The 20930-nt window shown below is 30.5% G+C and overlaps 4 protein-coding genes across 6 annotated transcripts; 3 read left to right on the plus strand and 1 right to left on the minus strand.

Moving 5' to 3' along the window:
- The first annotated feature begins 233 nt into the window (after positions 1-233).
- LOC145746049 (leucine-rich repeat-containing protein 58-like) lies at positions 234-4182 on the plus strand. 3 transcript variants are annotated; one of them, XM_082564248.1, is made up of 10 exons: positions 261-655; positions 728-762; positions 1159-1316; positions 1517-1681; positions 1781-1924; positions 2142-2270; positions 2541-2729; positions 2851-2939; positions 3271-3387; positions 3755-4182. In XM_082564248.1, the coding sequence occupies exons 2-10, from the start codon at positions 733-735 to the stop codon at positions 3829-3831; spliced, it is 1098 nt and encodes a 365-aa protein (XP_082420374.1). In that variant the 5' UTR covers positions 261-655; positions 728-732; the 3' UTR covers positions 3832-4182. The 3 variants fall into 3 exon arrangements, with proteins under 3 accessions (XP_082420366.1, XP_082420374.1, XP_082420358.1); XM_082564240.1 differs by having other exon boundaries at positions 234-762; positions 3758-4182; XM_082564232.1 differs by having other exon boundaries at positions 263-762.
- A 1436-nt stretch (positions 4183-5618) lies between these two features.
- Positions 5619-7947, plus strand: LOC145750849 (intelectin-1b-like). Its single transcript, XM_082566959.1, has 7 exons — positions 5619-5681; positions 5841-6000; positions 6234-6325; positions 6417-6576; positions 7156-7330; positions 7503-7594; positions 7862-7947. The coding sequence occupies exons 2-7, from the start codon at positions 5880-5882 to the stop codon at positions 7945-7947; spliced, it is 726 nt and encodes a 241-aa protein (XP_082423085.1). The 5' UTR covers positions 5619-5681; positions 5841-5879.
- A 1055-nt stretch (positions 7948-9002) lies between these two features.
- Positions 9003-14501, plus strand: LOC145754746 (uncharacterized). The gene is made up of 16 exons (XM_082570860.1): positions 9003-9027; positions 9134-9258; positions 9345-9393; positions 9894-9979; positions 10120-10255; positions 10387-10478; positions 10565-10724; positions 11732-11886; positions 12160-12218; positions 12391-12496; positions 12713-12874; positions 13071-13201; positions 13293-13360; positions 13435-13618; positions 13774-13859; positions 14390-14501. Exons 1-16 carry the CDS (start codon positions 9003-9005, stop codon positions 14491-14493), a joined length of 1728 nt encoding a protein of 575 aa, XP_082426986.1. The 3' UTR covers positions 14494-14501.
- A 312-nt stretch (positions 14502-14813) lies between these two features.
- LOC145763376 (uncharacterized) lies at positions 14814-20930 on the minus strand. Its single transcript, XM_082574812.1, has 16 exons — positions 20784-20930; positions 19566-19675; positions 18761-18858; positions 18633-18669; positions 18504-18529; positions 18328-18400; positions 17820-17929; positions 17611-17692; positions 17400-17512; positions 16828-17266; positions 16642-16712; positions 16000-16082; positions 15674-15853; positions 15461-15559; positions 15251-15387; positions 14814-15177 (listed from the first exon to the last, which is right to left on the minus strand). The coding sequence occupies exons 1-16, from the start codon at positions 20903-20905 to the stop codon at positions 15059-15061; spliced, it is 1899 nt and encodes a 632-aa protein (XP_082430938.1). The 5' UTR covers positions 20906-20930; the 3' UTR covers positions 14814-15058.

The following is a 20930-nucleotide window of genomic DNA, read 5'->3' on the forward strand; positions in this document are numbered from 1 at the left end:
CGTGCGTCACGTCAAAATCATGCACTTACTTACCCAAAATCACGAAGTTAATGCGTGATCGCAAAAAGTCAAGTCATTTTTCGCTTTATCAAAATTAAAGTGGTTTCGAGTACGATAAAAGTGCAATACTTAACATATTTACGTTACTTTAATTAGTAATTTACATTGTATATATGTAATTTGTTTGAATATGTTGTTTTTGTGCGTTTGTACAAACTATATCAGTAGAGTAGGGTCATGCCTATCGTAAAATGATGTTTCGTTGCATCATCGTGACGACGCAATATTGTTTAAGGTGCTGTCCCACATTTTTTAATATCAAATTGACTATCATGTTTTGATTATTAAATCAGTGAAATGAAATAGGTATTAAGTAGAATTTAATAAAAAGTATAAAAATGAAGCAAATAATTTTTAAAATGGTTTAACAACGTGGCGATAACAACAAAATCAATTTTTGCTGAATCATACCGAATGTTGTTGTTGTTCAATTTGTTGGTTTGTGGTTTAAAGTGTTTGTAGATGTACTTTAACCTATTTTGCCGCATATATTACATAACAGAAAAAACAGAACAGGTTTTGAAGAGTTAGTTAGCAGCAGCAAAAGTTAATTTTATTGTATAAAATTTTTTATTTCAAAAAAAATCTTTTTCTGGTATGTATATATTTATTATTGAGAAAATTTGTTTATTTTAGGTCAATATTAAGTTAATTAATATGTCAACAGGTAAAATGGAAATAGTGTTGGATGTTTCTTGGAAGGTAAGTTGGATCTCTATTACTTTCGCACGCCCGAATTTAACAAGGCGTTATAACCTAAGTATGGCAATTGTTCAACCAGACATTAAAAATTAGTTGAAATATGTTTTAATGAGTATAACTTAGTCCGCTTTACGAGTCAGATGTGTTAATGGGTAAACTGAATATGTGAGGGTTAGGGTAAGGGTTTAATTTATGCAACCTCTTTGTTTAATTACATGTGCCGTATTTTGGTTACACACCCTGTTTATGTGGGGCGTACGAAACTAATAGAGATCCGGTAAGTTTTCTTAAAAAAATTGTTTTATTATATGTTATTGTCTTAAATAGCAAATTAGTATTTTTTTAAATTTATTCTTTTTTACCCTTCTACCTAATTTTGATTTTTTACAATTTCAGGGCTTTACTGAAATACCAAAATATAAAGAATTAGATCCAATATTACTGAGATGCAACAAAGCAAATCGATTATCAAATGGTATAAGTGATTGTAAATGTATTAAAAGTGCTAAGGAAGAAGAAATATACGGAATAGATGCCTCCCATAATTTTATTAAGTAAATAAGATATGTTTTTTTGTATGCATAACCCTAAAAAAATATAAAAAATTTGTAACATTTTTTTAAACTTAATTTTAAAATTACCGCCTCTAATTTTTTGTTAATACAATTTTTTTTAAATTTAATTTTAAATAATAATTCTGTTAGTATTTAGCCTTTATATGTATAGGTCAGTAACATTGGTATTTTGTTTGCAGAGAAATTCCTAACGACTTTCTTCAAAAATTTTCCCAATTAAAGGTTCTAAATATTAGTAATAATTGTCTTACCTCTCTCCCTGAGGAAATTTGCAATGTAACCTCACTTAAAGAAATCTATGCAAAAAATAATCTTTTTTCTAGTCTACCTAAACATATTCACAGGTAAGGTAATAATATTTAAAAACCTATTTTATATAAAATAGTAAAAATATTACATAAATACAAATATTCAAAGAAAAAAATATTTATTCATTTTTTTAGATTAAAACTGGATATTTTAAACATAAGTGGAAATAGTTTTAAGATTTTCCCATACATGTTGTGTCAAATGAAAACCCTAAAAGACTTGCACATAGGCGGAAATCAACTTAGAGAAATACCCACCTGCGTACAAGAATTAGAAGGGTTAGTAGACTTGTTAAGTTTGGAAAATGGGGAAAAGACCATCAGGAGTTTTTGGAATTTCTGTTATATAACAGAAATTGTGGCTTCAGGCTATTACGTTATAGGCTTGTATTATATAATAGTAAAGAATATTCCAGTTTTCTTGTATATTAAAACAATAGAAATCTTAATATAGGTATTTTCTGTAACCAAGATCTTAAAGTATATTTATCTTTAGTTTGGAAGTCTTTTATCTGGGAGGTAACATGATCAGATTTATACCAAACGAAGTGGGTAATATGACCAACTTAAAGAGTCTGGCTTTGTGCGATAATCAACTACATACTATACCCACAACACTAGCAAAGTAAGGATGACTTGACACATTTTTAAAATTGTGTTTTGTAAAATGATATATGCTGGCGTTAATTTAAAGAAAAGGAATTATTAAAGTTTAAAAAAGTTTAAATTTCTTTTTAAATTATTAGGGTAGGCTATGTTATCCTAAATTTAAAAATAAATTTTGGACATTAAGGCATAGCAATTAGTGTATGTAATATATTAAATGCTCTTTTTTGTGTAACCCAAAAGTTTTACAATTTCTGCAGAATAAGTAAATATTTATTTACTATTAAAGATTGCATAACCTTCAATCCCTCAGTCTACACAACAACGATTTGTGTTATCTTCCCCGCGAAGTACTTTCCCTTGTGTCCCTTATGGAATTAAGTTTAAGAGGCAATCCTCTAGTTGCAAGGTTTGTTCGTGACCTTACATATGACCCCCCGACCTTACTCGAACTTGCCAGCAGAACTATCGCAACCTGGTAACATCTTAAATTAATTTTTTTAAATATTTTCATGTAAAAAAAAAAAAAAGTTTTTGGAAAAATTTTAAAATTTTAAATTGAGTATTTTTACTAAACAAGGATTTAATATTTTTTATAGCAATTTAAAATACTGCGAAGAAGTAATACCCTCTTACCTAGTTAGACATCTAAACTCAGCAAGCAAATGTCCTAACCCAAAGTGTACAGGTAACAAAATGTATATATTTGTTCAATATAAAAACATTCGTTTATTTTAATTTATAATGAACTGGCGTTTTGACATTGTAAAATATGACCAGTTGGGCATACATGATATAAAAACTACTAGTACCTATATTAAACTGCAAAAATTTTTTTTAAAGAAGACAATCAGTTTGACTTTGGTTTATACTTTCCATTTTATAATTTCCTGTTTACCCCATTTGTTATTTGTTTACTAAACTTTGTCATAATTTAGCAGGGAATTGTAAACATAAATGTGACAAAATAATTACTCGTTTTAATGATTTTCAGAAAATAACAAATATTTTTGTTTTAGGTTTATATTTTGAGCACCGCTACAAACAGATAAAGTTTGTTGATTTTTGTGGGAAATATCGACTGCCGTTAATGCAATATTTATGTTCACCTGGCTGCATGTCACCAGGATCATCAGGTAAATATTTATGTATAAAAAAAACAAAAAAATAATTGGATAATGTCAACTCATCACACCCTAAAAATCATTTATTTTTAACTCTCCTTGACTGAAAATCAACAGATTGAGTTTTTTTTATTTTGAATGCATATTGTATATTAATATGTGGATTTTACAATGGGGAACTCTATTACATTTTACAACTGTTTTTTTAATTTAAAATTTACTCAACTAAGCGTTCTCATTTTTTTTGTTTAACTTACCAATAGTTTAGATTCTACCTAAAAACAATACCATTATGCAAGCAATAAGTTTTTGTATGGGAATATAGGTTTTCATACTAAGCTCCATTTATGTTAAGTTTGTGAACAAAATATTTTTTTAGCAGCTAGTTCTGAATATGAAACCGAAGATGAAGAAGAAATTCAGAACCACATCATGCGAAGAGTTTTGCTCGGCTAAACAGAATTCGGATTGTCGAAACTATTTTTTATATTAAAAAAATTCGACCGAGCTGTTTTTTTAATCTTCTTTGTGACAACCTTACTGTAGTTTACTTCCACTGTTTTTTTTTTCCCCAAAATGTATTTTTTAAAATGAAATGATGAACTAACTATTTATCAATGAGGTGTTGTTGTTGAAATTAATATTGTATTTCTAACGATCAATTCCTAATTGTTATAGATTTGTGTTATTCACATCGTGTAATCGTTCAAAATAGTTTGTATTCGTTTGTGTTAACATTTTATTAAATGCACTAAAGCAACATTTACAGTCGATATGCCAATCCAATGCCGCATAAAAGCCTATTTTACTTATCATTATTTTGTGTTGTACTTGGTCTTTAAGGTTACAAATAAGGTAGCAGTAGACGCATTGTAGTAAAAAGGATATGCAAGTAGTTAAAATATTGCTTCCAAATGATTACTACCAATGTTATTCCACATAACCTAATTTAAAGCGAAAAGCTATGCTAATAGGTTTTAAGTTTTAGCGTTAAATGATGATTTCGCCTTAATTAAAAAGTTTAGTACGAGAAATTTGGCCAGTACTAAAGTAATATATTAAAATCAGCCAACCGCAATTAAACGCGACATTTCGAAAAACGAGAAGCTTCATTAAGCTACGTATATAACGGTCACGTTTTGATGTAGTCTAAGTTGCGGACATTTAAATAGATCCCCACTGCAATTGCGAGCGTTTTTAGCTAGCATCACCCAAAAAATTTTATATTTGCAATATTTTATAAACTTGCATAACTTTAGGTTTGCATATTAGGTAAAATGACTGAAAATTCAGAAGAGAACACAGTTGATCCAAAGCCAATATTTTCGGGAGGTAAAATTTTAATATTTTAAGTAATCGACCAGATTTAGTATGTTCTTTTATATTTTAACAAAAAATATAATAGTTGGCCTGGATTTTAAATGGTCGCGTTTTATAAAGGTTGAACAATTTTTTTTACAAATGAATTGACAGATACGATTATAGTGTTTTCATATACTGACCGCATCTTTAGTTGGCTTAAAGTTTTTGGATTTTAACAAACTGGCAATCAACGACCAATTTCGCCCGTTTGGTTTTAACCGTTTAAGTTGTTTAAAGTTTTTTTAATTAAGGTCATTCCAATTTAGTGGCAACAGAGACTGGTTCTTTTTCACGAGATGTTTCTCCAAAAACGAAATTTTGGAAAAACGAAAAGTTTGTCAGGAAATTGGTGATTTCGGTTGCTTTTATTTTAAGCATCATTGCCTTAATTATTTCAGTTACAGGATTTTATTCTGCCAGAGCTCATTCAGGTAGGCTATGCTCTTAGCTTCAAAATAATAAAAAAAAAATTTAAATATTTTTTTAATATTTTTTTGAAAAAAATTATATATATGTTTGAATGTAATTAATGGAAACAGTAAAAGTATTTATTTTTATTAAAAATACTTTTAAATGGCGTGTTTAATGTTAGTTTTCCAAACTTAATAATTGCAAAGAAATATAAATTAAATTTTATTTAGACAATTGCCAATTTTTCGGGTCAAATTTTGACAAATGTGTTTTCGGGAAATGACTTTTAAAGCAATATATGCAAAAACTGTGTTTTTTATTCTTTATTGTAACATTAAACAATTTATAAATAAAAATTCCTTTTTTTTAATTTTAAAAGTCTAAACTGTACCTAAAAAGCTAAAGGGGACCAAGTAATGGAAATCCCCCTATAAACGCTCTTTTAATAACAATATTATATATTTAAAGGGGTAAAAAGGTCGTGTAAGGATATAAAGGGAAAATCCGGCTTATATTTTATTACTCCCGACAACGTGTATCCCAGTATTCAGGTATACTAATGCAGAATTTTGTATAACTAAATTTGATATTGCACCAAAGCAATTATCAGTAGTGAAATATATGTTTTAAAATGACATTTTAAAAATAAGGTTATTTAACATTGCAATGTAGTTATATTTTACATTGTAGAGGTAAAATTTGCCTTTTTAAACTTCTAGGTGTACTGTGACATGGAGATAGACGGCGGTGGTTGGACTTTAGTTGCAGCAGTACATGAAAATAACATCGAGGGAAAATGTACAGTGGGTGACAAGTGGTCGAGTGAACAGGGTCGAATAACAATAAACAACGGTGATTATTTTGTTTACTAAAAGGAGATAAAAGAACAAAAGGACGTGTAAAAAACATTAAACAAAAATTTAAAAATAGACTGTAACATAGCAATTTCCTTTAATCACTTACGTATTTAACTGCCACAAAAATTACACGCCATTCATCGGTATAGCCTATTAAAAGTGGAGGCCTTTAAAGCATTCAGAACTGGTACTAATTATTGAAATATTTTATTATTTTAAAAATTACAGGATCGAAAAACTGGATGAACCAAAACACTTTTGGAGAGGTCTATGACGTCACAAATGACGACTACAAAAATTCGGCTTATTTTCTTAACCCAGTAAGAAAAGTCTTTTTTTTAGTTATAGCATTTGACTTAATTGTTTAAATCTTATTCACATATAATACAAAGCAACATTTTTTAACACAAGGCTTCTAATGTCATGATCTGGCACGTTCCCAACAACCAAGAATATCAAAACTGGAGTGCGAACTCGTATTTGCAATATTACACAAATAACTCGTTTCTTGAAGAGTTTGGCAACACTCTTCAAAGTCTATACTATAACTATGCTCCTTTAATTTATGCAGGTAAGTGGAATGCATGTGCAACAATACACTAAACCAAAGTTATCTCCAAAATGCATATTGCAGCTATTGCCATTACAACTATTCCTTTAACCCACAATTTTCCCGTGATATTTTATAAACGTGTAATCTATCAACTTGTTCGTATAAATTCTATGTAATAGCAAAAATGGTTTAATAGCAGGATTGTAATTATAGTTGCTATGGCAATAGCAGTAACTTTTTAGGTGTATAAATGATGCATTTTTGTGGACCTTGTCTTAGGGCAGTCGGTTCGATTCCCACTGCTCTCATGCTGTAGCGCCCTTAAGTAAGAAGCTATTAACAGTATGAACTCCTTCAGAGCCAATAAGAAAGTAGAAAATTCGGGCAATTAAAATCTATAATATATCAAACTGCCAAAATAAACTCGAGCCTGGTCGGGTAACGCGTGTTAGTCCATGTTTAGGTTGTGAAGACCTTCCCACACCGAGAATACCTTAATATAGAATAAAACTTGTGTTATAGCCATGGAAATCATGTCTGGGCTTTAACATGTGGATACTAAATAATAAATAAACAAATAAGTTTTATTTTTGTTAGGTGATTTTAGGTACTACAACATTATTGCTCCTCCATTTACCTACGCTCGCGGAAGCAATCAGCAAATATTAAAGGGAACTCCATTAGCAGAAAGAGATCACGTGACCCCGGGATATATTCAGTTTAGGGCGTTCGACATTAAAGGAAAAGCGTATGCGTTATGTCCTGGAGTTAGGTTAGATTACATTACACGTGTACAGCAATAAGCAAACATTAAAAAAATTAAAAATTTTTTTTTTAAATAAATTATTTTTTTTATTCGTGCTATTTTTTTTAATTTTAAGCATTTTTTATATTACATGCTATCTTTAATTTTTTGACCTTAATAGTTTATATTTCCAAATTAGAATATTACAAGGAGATGCAAGCAGAGTTTGTGTTGGGGGTGGAAGTGAACGATCAAGATTTATTGATATCACTAAGTGTGGAGACTTTGCTGGTGAGTCAAATATTAAAGATAGCATATTATTATATATGGCGTGAAAAAAACTAAAATTTAACATTATAATAAAAAAAATTGTTTACAAGTTTTCGCATTGTTATTGTGTTATAAATATATTTTTCGTTTACATTCTTTTTTTTGTAATAGTAAATTTAGGTTAGATGTCACCAAAAATATTATTGGTTGAGGTCAATTCAAGGCCTTTTTTATCGTTCTTGCTGTCAAAATTGTGTGCTTATTTATATTTTTTGAAATGTTTTATAGGCTGGAATGGAAATCCCAGCACCAAGCACTTAAATGCTAAGTCGAAAAAAGATATAAACTCAAGTATTTTAATTTTTACGAGATGAAAAAAGAAGTCTCCTATTTTATTTACTGTAAAGAAAAACCCTGTATAAAATTCTGTAAATACATTTGTGTGACGAACTAATAAATAAATATCTTTGCAACTAGTATTTATTACAAACTGAAGAGTTTAGGTTTTTTTGGAATGCAATTCAAACTGCAAAAACCAAATTCGTATTAGTCTAAAAATACTATTATCGTGCACTCCTAATGAAAGCTCGTCTAAAATATTTAAAAAATTTCTGAAACCATCACTCTGTCATTATATCTCAAGTTTGTACTTCAAAAACCGTTAAGTTTAAACGTTCTCACCTCAACTTTAAATGTTGCTTAGAGACAGTAGCAAACTTGCTACTTTTAATTCTTTGTTGATTTAATTTCGCACTTCTTTGGCTGCTAAAACAACAGCGGTCTTAACGACTTGTGATCAGTTGTTTTGGCACGTGACATCACTCTTTGAAATATGGGATTTAATAAAAAAATCAATTAAGTGAATTTATTTTACGTCGTTAGACGATTTTAGATATTTGTTTAAAAAAGCTAAATATATTAAGTCGTTAGTTTGAGAATTGAATATTTAAAACGTATAGCAGAAGGAAATGATAATTAGCTATTAATAAAATGTAAATTTGGATAGTCGTATCGAAAATCTCTTGATCGAGTTTTAATCAAATAAAGTATTAGTAATAAACTTCGGAAATTGGCCATGATGAAATAAAATCCCAACAATAACGTTTTATGAATGGATAATTGAAACTTTAAAGATCATTTTTAAAATGTGTGACGTCGCGCTTCCGAGAAAAGGGTTCAGTCTGTACACAAACCTACTATAAACACACAACCTAGACTGTTTTTTTTAGAGCAAAAATATTGCATCAGCGTATGAATAAGTTTGGTTCATCACGATTGGAATAGTTATCATTATTTTGATATCCGGTTTCTTGTCGTCCGATACACTCGTGATATTAATGAGCACGTCATCAATCAATCAGTTTGCTTGAATCTGTGTTTTTGCCAGACGAATTGCGGAGAAAACTTTTCAGTTTGTTTTAAAGCGAAGATGGTGTTTAGGTCGAGTAGTACAGGCAAGTGATCTTGGTTTTTAATTTTAAGTAAAAACTTGTACATCAAACAAATTATGTAGAATTTGATAAGAGGTCTCGTGATTAATTAAAATATTTTTTTTTGCAGAGCATTTATCGTTTGATTCCGGCTTTAGTTCGGGTGGAAAAATGGAGAACTATTTATGGAAGGCAATCGCCTTTTTAGCTTTGATCTTGGCATTTATAGCAATGATTATTGCCATAGTAGCCATGGTAAAATAACATTTTTTTTTGTTTTCAATTTTAAAAATGTAAAATCAAGCCCTTGTCTAAAACTTAAATAATAAATATTTTTTTAGGATGCGGCACCAGCAACAAATACTTCCTTAGTGCCTGGAGCTTTAACAGGTAAGTTTAAAAATAAGCCTCGCTTTACTTATTGATATAATTTTTTGGGTTATGTAATTTATCATAGATTAAGCTTAATAAAAAGTCCAAAACGCTAAAAATAGTAATAATATATAAATGTTAGTTATATTAACCAGATAAGTTTTCGTACACTTTATACTTTTTTTAGTATATATCTTTATCCCCGATGTGGGAAAGTCAAATGCGCGACTTAAACATAGAGTAACAACTGTTACTCCGACCCAGTTTCGAGTTGCCTTTAGCAGTTTGGGATATTTTAGACTATAAATGCCCGGTAATTATGCTGCTGATTAAGTGCTGGCACAGCAGGAGTTCATACCGTTTATAACGCCTTACTCAAGGGCGCTACAGCATAAGAGCAGTGGGGATTAAACCCACGACCTCATGATGGTGTAACAAGTGTTTTTACCACTACACTACGCTGTCGGTTTTTCTGGTTACTTATGTATTTAAAACAAGAATGTGGTTAACCTGTTTAGGTAACTTTACCTCGTCATGTAAAGGAATAAATGGACCGTCGGGTATTTACACAATTCAACCCACCTCCCAAGGACCACCATTTATAGTGAGTAATCTTATGACAAAAAAGTCATCTTAAATTTTAAATTATTTTTTAACTTTTTTGCCTTTGCTGCTTGTAATAAAACGCAGGCATAAACTAGTAGGATTAAAACGGAATTAAAAATATAGCTTTTCAATTGTTAGACTTATTGTGATATGGATACCAACCAGGGCGGTTGGACGCTGGTTGCATCAATAAACGAAAACAACATCGATGGTAAATGTACGATCGGGGATAAATGGTCAAGCGAGCAAGGGCGGGGGAGTCCTAACTACCCTGGTAAGAAAAGAGAAACGTGTGAAAGTCACGAATTTTGTAAAATATTTTTAAATTTGATAAAAATATGAGAGTTTTATAACTTTTGAGCATTAAAATTTTAAAACTTATGCTTGTGTGTTTATTAATAATAGGATCGCAAAATTGGGAGAACACAAACGTTTTTGGAAGAGTTGAAACCGTGACAACAGCCGACTACAAAAATATGGCATACTCTAACACAGATGTAAGTTTTGTTTTAAACATTAGGAAAAGAGATAAACAAAAAAAAACTATGACACAATTAATTGATTTCTATGTTTTGATTTTCAGGCTACTGACGTCATGATATGGCACGTTCCCAACAACGTAATGTTGTCAGACATAAGCTCATCAGCGTACTTTAAATACTATTCTAGCAACAAGTTTCTCAACAACTACGGAAACAACATGAAAAATCTGTTTCAGAAATACGCCCCTTTGCGTCTGGCAGGTATTTATAAATCATTTTATTAGACTTTTTTGTAAATACCTAAATAATAAAAATGTAAAACTAGAAAGATTGTAGAATTGGCGAGTTTTCTTTTTGGTTTGTTTTTAATCTAAATTTAAAATAGTTTCATAAGTTAATTTATTTTAAAAGATAATGACCACGGAAAGTTTTATTTTTGTACAAAGTTTTCCGTCAAACGCTAATTAGATTAATTATGGGGTAAAATAATTCTTGTATTTAAATTCTCTTGAAAAATGACAAACAAAAATAAATGTTTGGCTTCATATTACACTTCATTGACGTAACACCAACAGATCAATTGTAGTAAAAATCCCATATTCTGAGAAAAAATACTAATCAATTAACGGACTCATGTTATGGTGACGTCACAAATAAAAAGTCACGACTTCTGTGGGACGTGTTTGAAGAGAGAACCAATCACAGGCCGCCATTTTGTGCTTGAGAATACACGCACAATGCTAAGCGACATGTGTTTGGATCAATCCCAAATTATTGGCAAAACATTATAAAAAAGAGTATTTAATTCATCAACACTAATAAGATTGTATTATTTTCTATCAACATACATTAAAAAACCATTACGAAATTTATTCTGTTTTGTTGTTATAAAAAAAGAAGACAGAGTTATTTTGAAAACATGCTTGTAAGAAAAGAGATCCGATTGGGTCAAAACTTTTGCAAGTCATACCAATTAAGTCGTATTATATAATTTGATGAATAGTTTTTTTTTGCATTTTAAGCAAAGTATGTATTTAAAAAAATCAAACAATTTAGTTTTCAAAAACATTTGCATTGCTAGGCTTATATTTTTATTAACCTTTAAAAATGTAGACTTAAAAAGATATAACTTTAAGTCATTGTTTGGGTCTGTTTAAAACGACATAAAAAGATTACCAAAATGTGTTACAAATTTAAAACATAAACTTTTACCGAATATAAATTATTCGTAACCACTTAATTCTTACTACAAAATATTCTGTGTTTAGTTGGAGGGCTGACGCCTTTCATAGAGCAAATCAACTCCACGGCGTTTAACCTTACTGGAGCAGTGCCAAACTTCTATCTATACCGTTATGATGTCATAAGGTCACCAACGCGAATCAACGATGGAGGTAGCGACATGTACGATGGAGGCAACGTTGTAAGTTAAAAAGTCCTTGTAACTTTGGTGTTATTTTAGCTAGTTTTTTAAAAAAACTTCTGCAAAGGGTTACCAAGTTGAATGTCATGTAAAATTATTTAAGTATTATACATGTGGCAATCTTACAAAAGAGATTACTTGAAAAAAGTATATAGGCCAAAAAAGGTTAAATCGTTATTTTAAGGGATAGCAAAGTTTAATGACGATGGAAACGTGATAATCAAACTACAAGCTGATATAAAATGTTTCATAATAAAATATTCACAATTTTAGGTTGCATTCAAAACACAAAAAAGCAATTTCACAACGTTGATCTACGATGCCCCCTACTTGTAAGTTTACATAAACATGTAATAAATTTTGGGATTAGATGGCATTTTATTAAACCTTGAATAATGTCATCTTTTAATTCAATTTAAAAAACCAAATTTTATTTATTTTTTTTATTCGTAACAGTAGCATTTATATCATGGTTATTTATTTTTTAATCGATGTTTAACTTAGTTTGCAAGGCGACGGGATTGAAGTAATTACTGGAGCAGTTTACCCGTTTGTTGCCTTAGCTTGGCTTGGTAACACAAACTCGGATGTGCAAACTTTCGACTTTAGAGTAAGTTTACATATGATACTAAATCTTGTTTTTTACTAACTGTGTACACTTGACTTAAGAAAGAACAGTATGACATTGGTGCACTTTGAACCCAAAACCTTTTTGTCTGTAACCCGGTGCCGTTACCGGTACCATTATTCTACAGAACGTTTACTTAAAATTTATTATTAAACCTTTTAGCATACTATCTTTGATAATTATTAATATTAAATTTAGGTTGTTTCAAATTTTGGTGCCGACGGTAGGGGAGCAGTTAGCCACATACCAGTTACTACCATGACTTACAACAGCGTGTTCGTCTCTTACACAGTTTTTCAAGTTTACTCAGCCAATCTTGATCCTAGCGTATGCGAAGTTTACTTTTACATTGCAAACAAAGTAAGCACGCTTGCATTATAAAGAATACAAGATAATTTGGGTTTAAATATTAAATAATTTTTTTTATAAATGCAAACATTTAGAAACGCTGCCGTTGATAGTAAGTAAAAACGTGTTTAGTAAGATAAATGCTTTTATGCATTCATTTTTACACAGTAATATAATTATAAACAATGATTTGATTTTAATTTTGCAGGCTTGGAGATCTATTCGACCTACAAGTTTGGAGATTGTGACGCTTTCAAACTCGACACGCGAAGCAACTAACACTGTGCGAGTTACCGGATCTCCCGAAAACATTCTAATGGGATACACGCTGTTGTCAAGGTTACATACTCACGTTTAATAAATTAAACCACATAAAAAGCGGCTAATATTGCCTTTTAAAGCCTTGATACATTTGTTGTTAACATTACAGGCCGAAGGGACAATTTGTAAACCAATCCAATATTGAAAACGTTCTTATAGGATATATGAAAATAGCAGGTACAGGCAATTGTATATTTACTTAATTGTCAATTTATGAAAATGACCAAAATAAAATTTACTTCTTTTGTTAGAAAACTTCCAATTTACGTTTCCCAACAAACAAATCGAAGTTCCAGTAACGTTCGCAAAGGGTTCGGCAAATGGTTTAATGCAAGGAATTCCAACAAACCACGCAAATACAGTTACGCCAGGCTATATACAGTTTCGAGCTTACAACACTCTAGGATTTCCTATTGCCTTATGCCCGGGAATTAAGTAAATAAAAACAAGTTTTTTTATAGACATTTTTAACATGTAAAAATAAATTGAAAAATTGAAGACAAAAATTTAACAAGTAATGACCAAACATAATAAAAGTTTACAAAAAATGACAAACTTTGGCTTCCCTGTTAATATAACTTATATAACAGAACTTCGGCCACAAAACCGGAGGAGATTTGTATTGGGGGAATAAACACAGCGGAGAGGGAATTGTCACAATGTGGAGATTTTACAGGTGGGATAATAAAAAAATATTAAGAAAGTAAAACTCCTTGTAATAAACTCCCAAGGGTAAAGCCATTAAAATAATAATAAGAAGTTAAACAGGGTCGGGCCCACTAATAATAAGAAGTTAAACAGGGTCGGGTAATAATAATAAGAAGTTAAACAGGGTCGGGTAAAGAAATACCATTTATTGTGCTTTACGCACTTTTGTAGCTTTTCTTTAGTTAAACAATTTTACTTGGGTGTGATAACATACAGGTTTATTTTCAGTGCACTATTTGATCGTTTCGAGGAGTTTATTAAAGTATTGTGTAAAGTGATATATCGTTTTGTAAAAGCAATTTGCAACAACTATCTTTAGTCTTTTACCATAAATACCATAGTTTGCAAATCTTATCTGGCAGTGGATAGCTAAAGTAGAGTACCTAAACGATAGACCAAAGCATGAGACGGTCAAAACCTATTTGTTTCACTATAGTATTTATACATCACATGCTTTTTTTAAGATTTTATACTAACCAACACATTCTTGGATTTTAGGGTGGTCTGGAGCGCGCGGAGATCGCGGAAATGCGACAAATCCCTCCGCTACAGGAAAATCTCTGCGAGATATTAATTCTTCGATTCTAATATTCACTCGTTAATGGATCGGTTTTTGTAATTCAACTAATTGTGTTTTATACATTAAAGTTTTTTTTCGTTTAATGCGATACCAATTGCCTTAAACAAACTTTTAAAAATCATTTTAGGTTTTATTTTGTATTATATCCTTTATTAATGCAATCTCTTTATTTATTGCTGTATATTTGTGTTGGCTTTTCTTTTGAATGTAATTATTTGTAATATTTCTTATATTGTGAATACAAAGTACTGTTAGCCAAACGATTAAATATTTTAAATCGCGTAATACTATTTTAATAAATATAACCAATGAAAAAATGCGGATAAAGTTAATAAATGCAAATATAAAAAAATATATTTTCCCATTAAAAAAAGGATATTTACATAACTTAACAACTGTTAAGTTTTATTAAAGGTAAGCCCAATGAATAATAAATATTTTAACTTTATATGTCTTAAATTTAAACATAAAATAATCACTATGTGCTGGGCTACTTAAAAATATTAGTAAAATTAAATAAATATAGAAAGTCCAATTTAAAGTTCTTATATATACATTCTTAATAAAAGTTTATTTAAATAAATAGTTTACAAGCTTGAAACCAATGGCAAAGTTGCTTCGACTTCTTGACCGGGTTGTTTAAAAACTTTATTCCAAACATCAATGCCCTTGGAATTATCACTTAAGTTGTACTCTAGCACTTGATCTGCATATATTATACAACGAATTTAAATATATAAGAGCAAAATAAGTTAAAATGTACGAAAATAAAACCCTACCGTTTGCCAACAACCGAACTCCCCCAATTCGAATACTTCTGCCTCTTCGTTTGGTTTGGCCGCAAATTGAAATTTCAACACATCTTTTTTGGAATTCTTCCTCATTAAAACCACGGAACACAAAAATGTGCCCAAACCTATAAAAAAAATTGTAAAATATAATTTTGTTGCTGTGGGGATATCAGTGCTTTAATATTTTTCGTAACAAACTGTGGGCTGTTGGTTTCCCTGCAGGTCATTGAGTGCATTTTCGAAGCATGATTTTTATCAGGTAGAAGATAACATTTGACGTACGTTTTTGACTTGTTTCTATACAGTAAACAAACAATTTAAAATCTTTAAAGGTAAATAAATACATTTAATAGGATAACGAATTTAACTATCTATTGCCTTGTACGATAATTCAGTATACATTTTTTTTACCTTAGTACAGCACTTGGTAATTTAAGATCGACCGCTTCGCGTACTAAAACATGCAATTCCCCATCGTCTTTAGGAAGGGCTCCACTAAAAGATCCACGAAGAACTGGGAGTCGAGCCTTGGTTAAATCGACGTAATTTCGCCGACTCAAAACGTCGAATTTATCCTGCTTGTTTAATTTTCTGGCATGGGTTGTTAAACATTAAAATTGTTATCAAAAATGATACTCATTTAAAATAAAATAGACTGTAAGATATTTATAAATATTTGCAAAAAAATGCAACAACATAATAATAACATTACGGTAGTAAAGTTGAAAAATACTCACGTTCCCTTTGGAGGGCATTTAGTGTTCTTTTTAGCGGAAGGTTCGTAATAAATCACAGCTATAGTGATAATGCCTACTACGCCCTGAATGCATCAATAAAAAAACGGGTTTTATATCCGCCTATAGTAGATATAGCACAAGCATTTTGCCAAAAACTAATGGCAATATAGTTGAAACAACTTGCATCATACGAAATAAGCAGTATATGTTTTTTCCATAACTTTATAACTTTATGTTTTTTTTTTAATATTTACTGCATTAAAGTGCATTAGAAGGAGCTTATACCAACTTGTAAACGACAGGCTAAAATGCAAATCCGAAACTCTTTAAGTATTTTGACAGACTACTTGACTATTACCCAAGTGACACTCCAACAAAAAAAACAAAAACATTTTGCTAAAATTTAGTTCAAAAACTTCTCAGTAGGTAAAGAGTATTTTCCAAAAAGGTGTGATATTAAAAAAGTTATAAAAAATTTCTTATAGTATGTTTTACAGAATATGTATTAATGTTCATTGTTCTTTCAGTAAAATGGTTTTTGGATAAATGATATTGACCCCTTTACTATAGATAAATTGATAAAATTTTATATAAGCGATAAAAACTTTAATCTTTTTCTTTATGAAAAATTGTTTAACTTACATCTTCAGACATAGTGGTGGATCTTGAAATAACGGAAGCTGTATCCTCAATTTCTTCGTCGTCTGTTACATCTGAATTGACAAAATTAATTATGACGTCATTTACTTGTTTAAATACTATTTGCAACATCATCTAAAAAATTTTAAAACTTTTTAAATAAAAAGTAAATAAAAATATTCAAACTACCGTTATCCGACTGAGTGCCCGGAAGAGGAGCAAGCGAATCTCGCTCCTCCATCTCCATCAATATTTCGTCCTCTGTTTTAAGTTTAACAATAACAGGAGTGACTACCGGAGTCTGCTGCGTTTCTTCCGCTATCTCCTCGTTTGGGCTATTTAAATCTACTTCCTGATTTGCAGAACCTCCATGAATAAATTCCACTTGTTCAACTTGCTCATCTTGTACTTGATCATTGTCTATACAAACTGGTTCAGTTTGAATGTCTTTTTGTTCTTCGATTTGTGACTGACCATCAGGCTTCAATTCCGTGTTGTCTTCGTTGTCGGCTGGTGTAGCTGCATCGGTAACTGCACCGTTTACAACCGTTGGCTGAATGGCGATAATCTCTTTGTCACTGTTTTTGTTATCGTTGGGAATATCGTTTTCAGCCATAACATCCGTAGCCTTTCAGACCAAAATAAGTTTGCAACTTAGTAAAATACAATATAGTGTCATGCCAAATAGTCTTCAAATAGACTACATGGGCTTAGCTGGACTTAAATAAGTTTTAGAAAACTGAAAAACAAAAGTGTTTTACCTCAGTTGTTGAAGATTTAGTTTTGGGCCACGTTTTAGTTTTTACCCAAGCTTTCATTGTTAATTTAACTCTAGGTTGTGATTTCGCATCAGCGGCGGCAAGAGCGTCAACATCTAAACAAAAACATTTTTTTGCAGAAAGATTTTAAAATTTATATATAGATGAAAGTCAAAGAACTTTAAGATTATAACTTATGGTAAAATATAAAAACCTGTATTATCTTCTGCAGCCTTATCATCTTTATATACAACTAGTGTTTCGTCAATAGGGTCCAAACTTTTAGAATCAAAATCCTTTAAATTAAAAGTTAAAGTTTTAAAATTTTTTAAATTTTGGAAATTAATTATAAACCTAATACAAAACTTGTAGTTTTGGTTATAAAACTAGAGAATATAAACAACTTAAAAAAAATAAATACACCTTTTGTTTTCCCTGCTTCCTCTTTGGAGTGAGTTTTTTCCACCAAGCCTTTTTTGATTTCTTAGCAGCAACGACGTCCAGTAAGTCGGTGTGTTCGTGGTCACCTTCCCCTTAAAGACAATTATTTTATTTATATATATTCATTTTTAACGTTTTTACATAAATGCGAAAAAATGTAAAAATAGGTAAAAAAATATAGCAAAATGCAACTATTTAAACAAAAAAAATGCTTTAAAATATGTTAGTAGTGCTTTACATTCAGATTTTAACTTATGTATACAAAATATAAAAAATTAAAACACCGGGTCACTTGTACTTTACGGTTCTTGAAAAAACTTAGGACCGTAATGTACAAGAAAGAATTAGCAAGAACCGTAAAGTACAAGAGAAAATTAGCAAGGGCCGTAAAGTACAAGAGAGAATTTGCTGGGATAGTTAGATATAAGAGTTTTTCTGAAAACCGTACAAGTGATCTGCAACACAACACCTTATAAAAGAGCAATATTACCTTCTACTTTCTCTTCTTCATTTTCACCTTCTTTTTCTTCTTCGGGAGAATTTTCAACACTCTCATTTTCCAACTGAACAAAAACATGATGTATTTAACAACATCAATGCAGTTAAAAACATATGAAAAAGTTTTTTTTTATTTTTGCTTTATTGGAAACAAAATTGTTGACTTACCGTTTCATCGTTGGCGACTGGATCTTCTGTAACAATAAAAGATTGTGTTCAATATAAAAATAAAGTAAAAACAACGTTTTAATGGCTTAGTTTACAGTTAATATTTTGCTGGAAAAAATGATAGCTTACCTGATTCGTTTGGATTTACTTCCACAATATTAATAACCTGTTCAATACAAAGAAACTGATAAATCATCTTATTTTAAGTTTAGACTATGGCATTTTAACTTTGTTTATATGTGCAGTCTACTACCTACCGGTACATCAGTACTTTCTTCAGGCGTGCTTGCTTTATCGGTATCGTCTTCGTCTATATTAGCCACGTCGTTGATAGTGACTTCTTCTATTATTATGTCTTAAACAATATAGAATGTGTTAAAATAAACAATTTACATAAAAGCAATGCAATCTGATTGGTACTAAGCATCAATACAGAAGGTATATTTTAATCTCAAACTGCTTCCTTGTTGCAGTGTCCTTGTCAGTTGGACTAAAAGCGATACAATCTCGTGCTTCGCCAAAAACCAATCGAAAAATTAACTATTGGGTATTATAACCGGCAGCGTGTTGTAGTGGTAAGAACACTTGCTACACCACACAAGGTCTTGGATTCAATCCCTACTAATTTCATGCTGAAGCGCTCTTGAGTAAGGCGCTATAAACGGTATAAACTCCTGCTGAGCCAGCACTTTATCAGCAGTATAATTATCGTGCAATTATAATTTATCATACCCCAAACTGCCACAGGCAGCTCGAGACTGGGTCGAAGTAACTGATAGTATTATTTGTTTAAGTCGCGCATTTAACTTTTCCACATTGAGGATAAAAATACATACAGAAAAAAAATCAACATTATTTTTATCTGCCAAAGGCAACTTTAAGATTAGGTTGGGGTAATTAATGTTACCCTGCTTGGGCCGTAAAATTATTTCTTGCACACGGACACGTAAAAAATAATACAAAAGGTTAACGAAAAATCGGTGATATAAACTTTTATTAAACATTTACATTTACAAAATAAAAATTCGTTAACTTTGACGCAAATCACTGAACGTATCATACCTGGTTGACGTAAATCAGATAAGGCAGTGTCGACAATGTCTCTCGACGAAATAAAAGATTCATGGTCGCTTTTTCGCTGAGCCCCAATGACGTCATCAGATGAAATAAACCTACGTGTGTAATGTAAATTAATTTGCTTTTTTGCAATCGTAACTGTTTAAATACATGATAGTGCAAAAATATATTTAAATACATGATAGTGCAAAAATATTATAATTAATGCAATTTAACCCATGAAGTTATTATATGCCCAAAAATGGCCCACAAAGTTTGTAATTACAATATGCAAGTCCGTAGTTATACTAGGTCATACTTTTAAAGAACAACACATGTTTTACTTAGAAAGAATCATGTAGCTTCCTTTTCACTAAAAATTTAGAAGAACTCTTTGCATTAAAAAAAATTCCAGACAATACTTATTTTTTATTTGTCTAACTTTACAGAATTTGACAGATATGCTTCTTACACAAGTCTTTTTAACTAAACATTTATACTAAACTGGCATAAAAAACTAGTATGCAGTTGTACTCTTGAAATAAAGACAAGTAACCTTATCATATAACAATATACATAATTTAACAGCACAACCAATATAACACAATGTTTAGGTTACAAATCCTGACCACGACAAATCCAAACACTTTACTTTTTGTGGCTAAGGCTAAAATCAAAGCTAAAATTGCGAAATTTAAATTCCCGGGAAAAAGTAAGAAAAGATTTTGCGCCTAAAACATAGTAAAGTGTTGAAAAAGAAACAGCTGTTAAATAGAACGTTTTGTTAAAATAATTGCTGATTTCTTAAGGCAACATGTATATATTATAACAAGACAAAATAAGTAAAAAAATCAAGCCATAGCAACAACAAAAATGACATAAAATAACATGGGTTTATTTTTTTTACAACAGATGTAATTATGCTATATTAGTGAGGTAAGGTATTTACGTAATGCAATAACGTTCTTATGTAACCCTGCTTAAGCGATTTTTTGTATGTGTTATTCCATTTCTGTATAAACGAATTACATTGCGTGGTATTCCACAGATACATTCTGACATTCAAATAATATAAATCAACAAGACACTTTGACATGCATTTAAAATAAACCTAATATTTAATCATAAGATGCTTATTCATTTAATTATGAATGAATTACTTGTTCATAGCTAGTTTAATTTTACACATTTTTGCCTTTGGTTTTTGGTTTTATAATAACTTACTTTTTATCAGGTCCAGAAACTTCTGTTTCTTTGCTTTGATTTAACACCTCTCTAATATGAGCAATTTCACTTTCCGAAAGAAAACTTAAATCCAAAGCAGGCATGTCCGACTGTTTTGACATAGTTTTCTAACCACACACATTTAAA

Source organism: Corella eumyota, chromosome 1, assembly GCF_963082875.1.
Source record: "Corella eumyota chromosome 1, kaCorEumy4.1, whole genome shotgun sequence".
Classification (NCBI taxonomy): domain Eukaryota; kingdom Metazoa; phylum Chordata; class Ascidiacea; order Phlebobranchia; family Corellidae; genus Corella; species Corella eumyota.